The following is an 11,970-nucleotide window of genomic DNA, read 5'->3' as shown; positions in this document are numbered from 1 at the left end:
CTTTGCTCACTTAAAAAAGAAAAAAGGGAACTTGCAAAGCAGTATGAACACAACCAAACAAAAGGCTTAAGAGAAGCAAACCTAAAGAGATTCTAATCACAAAACTAAATTTTTTTTAGTAAAGAAGTGTCCATATGATAAGCGAATTAACAATATCCAACATGCAGAACAATATTACTTTTTAAACTACTATTCTTTCGTTTTTTCCTCATCATTATCATAACTTTTGGCTTATCTTCTGTCTCTTTAATTTATTGGTAATGGTAGGTAAAGAAATCATGTTTATTTGTTTCAAAGAATGGCAAAGAACTAATGATGTTAATTAGCAGTGCAATATTATTGTCTGCCTAGTTTAATCAAATATTAATTACCGAATGATTTATTTATGCCATGTTACACCTTTTAACTTAAAAGTTTTGTCTTTCGACTTTGGTCCCTCCTATCATTTTGATGCAAATATTTTTAATTTTCACAGATAAGATAACTTGCCCCCTCTCCCAACTGTCTTTCTCATAGCGATGATTAGTAAATATAGGTTTGTATTTAGAATATTAATTAAATGATCTAATTGATCATTCGTTTCTATTAATTTAAAATTTTGAAATAATTGATGATTAAACAATAGTATCAGAGCAAACATGTGTGTACTTTGAAAATTAAAGGAAACGAGTGCAAAATCTATATATAAGTAGCAATTATAGGTTGGATAGGGCTGATAATTTTTTACACAACTCACAAACTCAACACTAACCCAATACGAGATTAGCGGATTATAAACTTATGGTTAATAGGTCTAACCCATTTATATATATATACTCAACACGCGATATTAATAATGAATGGAACACCTAGAAGAGAACAAGAACATTAGGTACGTTAGTTATGAGAATGGAATGAAAAGGAGAAACGGGTCACTTTGGAACCTTCCTACTTTTCCTAGAGGCCAACAAAGAAAAAAATTAAATTAGATACACTCATAGATGATGATATATTATCTAAGAAGAACATTTAGTGATTCACAGATTCTAATTGTTAGAACCTTATGATTATTCGGGAAAGAAGATGAGACATTATCTATGACAAATGACAGTTGAAAGAACATTTAGTGATTCTATAATGCAGAGTATCTTATGAGTATTGGCAAAAGACAGCTGAGGATCTTCTTTATAGAAAAGTCTTACTAGGTAAACAGGGGATGCTTCGCATGGCTGAGAAAAAGTTATGTGAACGCAGAAAAAGCATAAAAGCATAAAAAAGAGTCCAAATTACACAAGGAAATGGGTAATAGTCATGAAGAGACAAGTCTCATGACGAAGCACTTGCTTTGTTGATTCTCCGATCAAACTCCTCAATATATATATTTATATATAAACCCACCAAAGAATTTGGATATATGCACTAAACGACGGTAGGATTATGTGGAAAACAACGATCTACTAATTTAAGCTAGTTTATTTAAGAGTTGTCTTCTTGTCTTGTATCTCATCAGCTAGCTAACTCTGTTGGCTTATTTTCTTTCTTCTCTTGGTAGGCAAACGTACAATGTACATTTTGTCTCCTCTATGAGTGGCAATTCGAATTTTACGTATCGGATTTGGGTCGTATTGAGTTATGGGTATACAACTATATAAACTAAATATAACCTAACTCCTTAATTAAATGGGTTAGACATCGCAACCGTAACACACAAATTTCGTCTTAGATATGTTTAATGGGGGAAGGCAATTTAAGAGGACCAAGGGGAATGAAAAAAATTTCTGTGATTGGGGTATTGATCACAAGATATTGGTATAGGTTTTGTTTGTTTTAGATTAGTGTGTAGAGAGACTTTGTAGCTTGTTTCAAAGTCTGTTTTTCTTCTATTTCTGAAGAAATTGTAAAGAGGTATAGTTTGTTGATATAAAATGGTTTCGCATATTGTATTAAAAATTGCCAGCTCTAAATGTTGCGTGTTAGGTTCAGATCGTGCCGTGACATGGATATAAGAGTATATAGATCAACCATAACTCGACTCATTTAATTAAACGGGTCAAACTCGTCTACCCTAATTTGATCATGTCAAAAATTACCGACCCTAACTAATCTCAACTCTGGAGTAAATACCAACTATTCGTTTATGCTACAAGCTTCCTTTGAATGAATACTTTAAAGCCTTTTTGATCAATCAATGAATCCTTTCTTAATTGGTAGCTATACAGCTAAAGGCATCCATGATTCTTCTGTCCAGGCTTTAGCTCAATTATGCAGGGCAGGTTAAAGGCTTTGCCCATAAGGCCTGACGCATCTATTTAATACTGCTTTTAACTTTGAGCTGTAAAGCTTTAAGTGATCAATTAGGCTCTCTATCTCACCAAGTTTTTCTTGCACATGTGCACCAAAATTATGCAGGAAGCTGCTGGGAAACATAAAGCATCAAAACCCTACCTTTCAATAAATGTGATAGGTTGCTATATACTTGATGAGGCCTGGCTACTTCACAATGCTGCCTAAGTTTTTCTTTTATACACTCAAAGAATCAGCCTACTATTCTCAAGAATAACTGGTTGGGAGGTATTCTCTGCCCTGTTGCAGTCACATGCACTATCTGGTTTTAGGTTTGCTTATTAAAGAGGGGGGAAATTATTCCAGCACCATAAGCTAGCCGACAGTTAGGGGCGGAACTAAAAATTTAAGTTTTGGGGAAACTAAAAAGAATACCATTTGGGAGGGGTAATCAATTAATTTTAGAGAGTACAATTTAAGAAAAATTTAAGATTTTGGAGGGCTACCACCCCTGCTCATACACCTAGCTCTGCCTCTACGTACTTGTAAATAATCTCTAAACAATCTTTCGGAACCAATTCTCTGGAATAAATAAGCAAATGTTGGTCTGACAATATTTTCCTCCGAATCAAACTTAATTTACTAAATTGACATGTTTTCAAAATCCTTGTGACAGTTAATGTACCATTTTTGTTTTGCAAAAAGACAAAAGTGTCCTTAATAATTTTTTAAAAAGACAAAATACCCTTATAAATTTGAAGAAAAAAAAAATATATTTTCTATCCAAATATAATATTTATTTGGAGAGTAATCCTCTCTCATCTCATGTGCTGTCTTCACCATTTTACGAAGTCCATGAAAAGCAGAGCCAATGGAAAAACCAAAGAAAAGAAAAGAAAAACAAACAAACAACAAAACGGTGCCACTGCATGACATGTGAGTGAACCCACACAAACCGGCGTGGTTGCCGCCATGTTACTCAGGTAAACCTCTGTAAAACCCTAACCATCATGTCGTTGTCGTTTTAAGTAAAAAAAAACAAAAACAAAAAAAAACTCATAGCTAGCTGTTCACCACCAACCTGTCGCTGTTACGGTCCACAGATTATCAAACCCTAAAAAAGTCCATGCATGGACCACCAAGACTTACTGGCATAGATTCTTTACAGCTTAGCAAATGGGGGTTGAAGACCACCCCGCTGAAGACTTTCATAGATTCTTTACGGCTCTTGGTAATGCCCAAAGGCCACGGGGGTTTAAAATTCTTCCCCGTGATATTCTATACATGTATAGTAAATACCTAGTTCGAGTAAAACCATCCTATCTTTTTATTTCGACACATCATATGAAAGCATGCACGGTGGCTTTGAAAATCTGATTCAAAGGGATACAACTATGTATTTCACGAAATTGTTTTCAATTTAAGTATTTACTAAATAGGTCAAAATGTAAATAGAGACTTAAAAGTTTGGATATAATGGCTCGATTGAACGAACCAGTGTGTCAAGTCTCAATACTAGGTCGGTCAATGGCTCAGTTAAAGCTCGTTTAACATTGATTGAAGCAAATTATTGTTTTAACCTAACCGACTTAACCTAAAAACTTCAGTTATCTCACCAACTATGTAAGCCTCGTAAGTCACGACTATTTGAAGACCTATAGGCTATTTTTCACTAATCTTAAAGAGGTTCTTAAACACCTTTTAAGCCTAAACAGACTTGATTCCTCTTTTTGTTTTTCATCAACCAATCAAACCACATAAAAAAACCTTAGGCCACGTAAAAAGATTTGTAGCCTGAGTATTACTAACACAAGAAAAGGATCTTTAGCAAGTTAGAGGACAACTTAAAAGGGATAAAAAAATATATATATTCCAAAATGGTAGATTTTTTTGAATATAAAATAAAACAAATTAAAGAGAATTGACGAATCCAAGGCTGCAATTAGCAACTCTTTCACTGTTGGGATTCGACTATTTGTCGGGAGTCTTGGACAGACAAAAACATAGTAAAGAAAGCCAGCCGCCTCTCTCCTTCACACTCATAATTTTCTTCCCCACTTTTTATTATTATTATTATTTTTTTTTTCTTTTTTTGTTCTTCTTTTTGACTACTTTTAAATCTATTAAATCATAGGGTACGAATAACAGTAGGGTTCGAATTGTATAAATTATAATATATTTGAATTATCAGAGTAAACAAATTGAAAGGAAAATAATAGCTACAAATCTTATCCTGTCAGAACTTATTAAAATAACAAAAATTAGTAACTTGGTCAAATTACATGCTCAAGAACAAGTATTTCGTTCCAAAACATGTCCATCAATGATTGAGCAATCCAGTAAATCTTCGCAATCATAATCTACACAAAAATAGAGACGGGTTTGGATTGCATGCTGTTTAGATTTAATTTTATTCATTTTTTATAAAAAAAAATTTAAAATTAAATATGAACCGTTAAAAAAGTTACAAGAAATACCCTCTAATTTTGTTTTACACATAATCCAAATCTACCCATAAATTAAAAATGTTTAATTTGATTTCATCCACAAGCTCAAAGGATGATATGGTAGGACGAGAAAACATATATTAATTTAATAGATTAAATCGAAAAAATTTCTAAAGAAAAACTTTTTTCCTAATTTTGTTCTTTTCCCTTTGCTACAAAACTACCAAACTAAAATTCAAATGGGTGTTTTTTCTTCCTTCGTGTGTGAACGTCTATATGAGAATGAGAGGGCTAGGATTGTGGTTGGCACCTAACATCGGAATAGGAACTTCTCCATTTCATTTTAATTGAATATTATCCAGTTAGTTATAGTGGATAAACATTTTTGTCTTTTCACTTTTTGAAATGACAAAAATACCCCTTCACTTTATAACTAACTGGATATTATCCCGTTCAAATGAAAATGGAGATGGTCTTTTTTTTTTTTTTTGAATAGGAAATGGAGAGGATCCTAATTCCCTAACATCGCACTCGGAATCAATTCACATTTAATGTAACATTTGGGGTTTTTCAAAAGGACAAAAGAAAATTGGAGTTAAAATCAAACAAGGTAGTGATAAAAAACATTGATGAAGAGACAAGATGCCACATGTCGTTTAGGAGCTTAGGATCAATCGCATTCGAACATAACATCTCTACGTGTCAACAGGTTTGCAAGTTAGGTGACTTGCAACGCGATACAATGTCTAAGAGCAGTAACAACAGACTCTCTATAGCCCATTATCTTCCTTATGTTTAGGAAAAATCTTTAAAAAATGACAAAAAACACTCACATCAGAAGCCCTAAATATAACCAACATGAAAGGGCATCCAATGCATTATTAAATTATAAAAAATTGATTATCTCATCTCTCTTTCACATGTCCCAATAATTCTCTCTTCTCTCTTCTTTTTTATCGGTTACAATAATAAAAATAAATAGTATTTAATTCATGTAAGAAAAAATTAAAAAAAAAAATTATGAATTTTTTATTTTTTTTTATAGAGAATCAAAAAATAATTTTATTCTATAAATTAAAAAAATAATAATAATTAAAAAACTACTACTAATGGTCTAATAAATGTATTTGACTTGATAGCGTTGGAATAATGTAGGCGCTATCAATTGTGTAGGTCAGCATGATGCGGCATGACAAGACACTTTTTATGCGTGTGACGTATTTTCATAAGATTATTTGAGGCTTTTACTTGCTGAGCTGTAGACTAATAATTTCCACTTGTAAAACTGTTAATCTTACAATTATAACTGCACCAAATGAGGACGAGCCTAAGGAATACGTCTAGAATGACCCATAGGGCTTTAGGGTCGGGGCATATCTTTTGAAGACTTAAGGTTTAAGTCAAGTTGGCCTACGTGCCGTTTTGTTTTAATGTAGTTTTAAACTTAGGAACAATAATGGGACATATATTGAACTAAATTGTGCATAAGTTTCAATTTTTTGTTGGATGTATTTTTTTTTTTGACATGTCCGCACAAGACGAGTGAGAAAAGATTTAAACTAATGATCTTCGCTTCATAAGACGTGATGCACAACTGATTAAGGTACTCTTTGAAGACTGTTGGCCGTACTTTTGATCAGGAATAGTAGTAATGATACATGGACATTGCAAATAATGCAATTATCTAGGTGGGTGTTACATTTAAGATGATTTATATCAATTGCACAATATTCACCAAATTGGTTCCAGTAACTGATTGTTGTTACCTAATTCCTTGTTCACAGCCATTTTGCTGAATAACACAATAAAGGAAGAAATAAATAAAGAGAAGAGACTCGTAAAAGTCTCAGACATCTCCTGGCACTTGGCAGAGTTGGCATAGTAGCATTAAGATTTATCTCTGACATGTCTCAGTAAAGAACATGTAGGGGTAGGGTTCCGGGTTCCTAGGGCTGGGCATTGCCCACCCCACCCGGTCCGCCCGACTTGGCATCTGTGAATTGACTTGAACCGCCACGTCAACTCCCAATAGGCGTCGGCTCTTGTTTCTAGGAACATGGAAGCTTTTCTTTGGCTAGTAAATATCAGAAAACCACTAGGGCAGTAAAATCCAACTAACCGTGTGGTAAAATTGCCGTCTTTCAAATAACAGTTTTTACGTATTAAAAAAGACAAAAAAAATACAGCAATACCTAATCATATAGCCAATTCTAACTTCATTAGTCAAAATTCATTTATTACACTACTTTTCTTTTTCAACATGTCCCAATAAGTGGAGGAAAAATGGAAAGAAAATTCATTTATTACACTCCTTTTCTTTTTTCAACATGTCCCTATAAGGGGAGAAAAAATGGAAAGAAAGATTCGATACGGTAATGTTTTTAGTAGAACAAGATTATTTTTATTCATTTAAATTGGATAATATCAAATTAATTATATTAGGTTAAAGTCTACTTAACTCCCTCAAACTATTATTCTAATGACAATTCACAATTCACAATTTACCCACTAAACTACTAAAACAATGACAATGTGCTCCCAAAACTAACAAAATGACAAAATTACTCCTATAAAATTTTCATTAAGGCAAAAATACCCTTAAAATTTGAAAAATAAATAAATAAATAAATTTTAGTATTTTTGTTTTTATTTTAATGAGGATAATTTCATTATTTTGTTAAAATTGATGCTACATAACCGTACAATACATTAATGTCATTGTTTTGATAGTTTGAGAGAGTTAAGTGAACTTCACTCATTATATTAAAATGATCTTTTAGTCTTTTCACTTTTTAAAATAACAAAATACACTTCTAATATAAGTGATTAAATATTATTAAATTCAAATAAACTGAAGATGATCTTAATTCGTTTTAAGCAACTTTCACAATTGAATATTATCCGGTTCAAATAAATTGAAAATGATCCTAATTCATTTCAAGCAACTTCCGCATCAAATAAGATTCCTCATTTAACTTCATTAGATTCTCTTTTCCAACAACTGGACCCAAGATTTGATTGTGACTAGAGAGATTACTTAAACATACCCAAAATGATTAAAATTATTCAATTAAAGGGGGAGCTAATGGCAAAGGGCAAAAGAGCATCCAAAAGAGAGCCTTAATCCAAGAATGTTCTTCCAACAACATAACCCCAGGATACCAAGAGAATCAATTGAACAAATATGATTTAAAAAATCAAGTCAACTATTAAAACTTGATAAACTTCAAAAGTCATTCTGTACACATTTTGTGCTGTATGAAAACAAATTCCCTATTGTTCTACCTACTATTCTCTTAATCTCTATGCCAGCCAGCCAGCAAGAACAAGCTTATGGAGCTCATCACTCCCCACCAACAACAAACACCCTTTTACTTTTTCCACCTGTTTCCCCCTATTCTAATTCAAATCCTTCTTCAAATAAAGTAGAGCTTTTAAGATGGTGGTGAGCCCCCACCTCCTTCAAAGTGTCTGTCTGTCTGTCTGTCGAACCAACCAAACCCAACCAACTATAACAACTACCATCACCAAATCCCCCCCAACACCTTATCTCTCTTTTTATGTACACAAAGCCCAAACCTGAAGCAAAGAATATTAGGCTACAACTCTCATTTAGTAAAAAGAAAACCCTTTTAAGAATAAGATCTGATCAATCCCAAGTTGTACAGATTCCTTCTCACCAAGCTCCCAAGTGAAACCAGCACTGCCCCACCCACACCAACTGCTTGTTCTTCCCTCTCCACCTTTGTATGGCACACCAATGGCAGTTCCTTAACTTTCAAATTACTCAACCCAATTCTCTGTCTAACACCTTCAATGATTTTTGGATCTGCCGGGTTCCCAATCGCATCTGTCACATAAAACACATTTAAAGCCATGTCCCCTTGTGTTGATATTTCCGCTCTCGTCACATTTAGCCCATTCTCTCGAAACGTTCTTGTCACATCCGCCAAAAGCCCCCGACTATCAGCAACGCATAGTTCTAGCCTCACACCCTGTAATCAAACAAACTAAAACCATTAACACATTTTATTGCACACTCATAAATTCATAAAGCCACACATAAAACATTCCCAATTGACACATGAAGAAGAGCACATTTGGTCTTCCAATTTTTAAGGACGACAAGCTTACTTTTTTAAACCGTTAAACCAAACGAGCATAGAACATTACCTGAGACTCTCTTCTTTCGACGGCCGCTTGTAGGCACAGGATCACACGCTGCCTTTCGGGTTCAGAACTGATTGGAGTCCCATCTGTGTGCCTAATGTAAAACTCCTGAGAAATAAAATCAAGCACAAAATAAGTCAGAAAACCGAGTAAAATACTAAAAAGCCTAAAATTCTATACAATTTCCAATTCAAAGTAAGTACCAGATAACCGTAGTCTCCACCAGTGGTGATGGTGGCATGAAAAACAACATATCCCATGTCAGTCATCGTGCAAACAATATCAAAGAGAAGCTTGGACCGGTCCTTGCACTGAACATTCACCACGGAGTAACCCCGCTCGGCCCAATTCTGAACCGTGACGACCGGGGACTCCACACCGGCCTTCAAAATTGGTTTTCTCTCATAATCACGATCAGCAAACATCATCTGATGCAGCCTCCTTTCAGTGTGGGTGACAGCCATAGACACCGAGGTCCTGGCACTGCAAATATCGTCAGCACCCTTGAGCACATTCCTCAAACGTGCCTCAATTCTGTCTATTTTCTGCGAGTCCTCAATGGGGCACCCGGAATCACAATCCTTCACATAGATCAACGCTGCGATTCGGCCATTGTGTGTCCAAACTTTGGACTCCACCACGTTGCATTGAAGGTTAGCTAGTACCGCAAAAACCTCGGAAAGCAGACCCACTCGGTCGGATCCGGTGAGCTCCAGGGCTGTCAGGCCGTTATAGTCGCTGGTTCGACCACAATGAATGGTGCGCATGGACTGTAAAAAAATCAAACACACATCTAATTAGTCCCCCATTGGTTTCCAAAACGCTCTAAATCAGAGCATTAAATTATTAAATGTAAACTAATTATAACTACCTGCTCAATGTAGCTGATAACGCTCTCATCCGTCAGTTTGTCTCCGTTCTGATCAGTGACATGGAAAACTGCGAGAAAAAATGGTGAGAAAACGTTAAAACATGTTTGGGAAGCTTCTACGAAAATTCCAAGCACCAAGAACAAGACTTTGGGGGGTTTCTTCTTACCATCCATGAACCAGCTTGCGTCTGAAGATATGTAAGCCTTCTTTATGGAAAGGTTAAGATCGGTGAGAACCTGCACGGCCTCCAGTAAAATCCCATGTCTTCTAGCGCTATCGACCTGTAAATCAAGTAAAAGTGAAAACCAAAAAAATGGGTAATATTTTCTGTGACTTTTTCTTTCCTGGGAAAATTCAAAGCACGTGGTTTGGGGGTTTCGTGAAAGGCTTACCGTGACCAGAGTCGCAGAGGGGCAAACGGCATTGTCGATGACGACCCTGCGCAGAGAGAGAGTGAATGGTCAAGTCAGAGAGGGAGACACTTTTTTCTTTCCAAGATTTCTTCTAGATTTTGAACTGGCAATTAGCAAGGGTCTTTGAAAAGTCTTTGTAAGACATAAGAAATTTCGGAGGAAAAGTCAGAAAAATAATTTAAAAAATATGAAATTCGTTTAATTACTTTTAATTAATTAATTAATTAAAAGTCGGTGAAAATTTGGTGCACTAATTACATATTTGCATCAAAAAAGGGAAATCAGGGGGAGATCAAACTCGGTTCTCAGAAAGATTTTCTAGAAAAAGGAGAGCAGAGATTGCAGGGTTTTCACGAAAAACCTTCAAAATCGCTAAATTTGTACCATGATCACGTTGATTCGGTCTGAAACAACACAACCCAATATCAAAGGGGAAGTTCAAAGCGGAGAAAGTTCGAAATTAAAGGCCAAATCAAACAAAAATCCAAAAAAATTTTGCAAAATCAGAAACCCAGACACAAAAAGAACTGAAAGGTCGACTCAGCACACTCACTGTTTTTCTGTGTGTGCGTGAGAGAGAGAGGGAGAGGGAAGAAGACTCATAAGAGGCAAATCCTGACCCAGAAGCTAAAATTCGTAGAAGGAGAAGGAACAAACCTTGGAGTGTTCATTCGAAGCACAAGCTTCTCGTATTCGTTCCCACTAGCAGACCACTCCATCTCCATCTTCCTTTTCTTTCTAAAAAAAACAGAGCACTCCAAGAACGAACACAAAACCCCCCCTAAAAAAGCGCCTTTCTTACACTGCTCTCAGCGAACCCTCAAAACTTCTCTGCCCAAAAAACGCTGCAAAATCTCTCGCTTTATTGCCTCCAAAAACCCTCGTCTCAATCGCTATTAACAACACCCACCAAACCCTTCTCTCTCTCTCTCTCTCTTTGAAGCGCAAAGCACGCCTTGTTCTTAACTCTCTGCCTCTCTATGTCTGTATATATATATTTATATTATTGCTTTAAAATATATAATATTTATTTATTAAGCGAATATTTTATTGTTTCCAAATACACTCCTCCAAGCAAAGGGGCGCCTGCCCGAGACCCTGCCCGCCCTGACCCTTCTCTTCCGCCACGCGTCACTAACGCCTTTCTTCGGTAGTTCAAGAGTCCAACTCGGATGCCACGAGAGCGTCTCTTTGCTTGGATTGGACTCAATGGCCCACGTGGCGACCCGGTAACTTCGTAATTACGCTGTGATTTTTTTTTTGCCGACCCGAATCATTACGTCCACACGTGGACATTACGTCCATACCACGTACACCACACCGCCCACCTTCGTATCGGCCTTTCCTCTGTCCTTGTTTCGGCCGGTTTTCTGATATTTGGTCCTGCTTATAACCGTTTTATTTCCCTGTCCTGCCCTCGTTCAGCTTCACAAAAATCATCCCCAAGCGAGGGTTAATTAGTAATTTCGCAGCCATAATTGACAGAAAAAGGCATATTCCCCTGGTACGTGAGATGGGTGCGAGGACAAATTAGCCGACTGGCGTTTCAAAAGAGTTGGTTTGTATTATTTGGTGATCTCATCAACCTTTTTATGAAATCTGACATAAATTTTAATGAATTATTCATTGCAATTTAATTATTACATTATTGTGTGTTAAAAATTAAAATATTGTTCATGATAAAATAATATCAATGATTCTTAATCCTACTTGTTTAGGTGATTACATTACATTGACCTTTCACGTTTAGAATAAACTCCCATGAATTTAAAGAGAGATTTCGCATATTTTGTTAAAAGTCCAATA

At 35.6% G+C, this 11,970-nt stretch overlaps 1 protein-coding gene across 1 annotated transcript; it reads right to left on the bottom strand.

The window, feature by feature from the left end:
* Nucleotides 1–7,868: 7,868 nt before the first annotated feature.
* On the bottom strand, nt 7,869–11,119 carry LOC132173980 (ACT domain-containing protein ACR8-like). Its single transcript, XM_059585694.1, has 7 exons — nt 10,822–11,119; nt 10,144–10,189; nt 9,918–10,032; nt 9,751–9,818; nt 9,083–9,649; nt 8,883–8,987; nt 7,869–8,704 (listed from the first exon to the last, which is right to left on the bottom strand). The coding sequence occupies exons 1-7, from the start codon at nt 10,887–10,889 to the stop codon at nt 8,342–8,344; spliced, it is 1,332 nt and encodes a 443-aa protein (XP_059441677.1). The 5' UTR covers nt 10,890–11,119; the 3' UTR covers nt 7,869–8,341.
* Nucleotides 11,120–11,970: the final 851 nt, after the last annotated feature.

This window comes from Corylus avellana, chromosome ca3, assembly GCF_901000735.1.
Source record: "Corylus avellana chromosome ca3, CavTom2PMs-1.0".
Taxonomy (NCBI): domain Eukaryota; kingdom Viridiplantae; phylum Streptophyta; class Magnoliopsida; order Fagales; family Betulaceae; genus Corylus; species Corylus avellana.
Note: the sequence above shows the minus strand (reverse complement) of the source record. Positions and strands in the feature narration are given on the sequence as shown.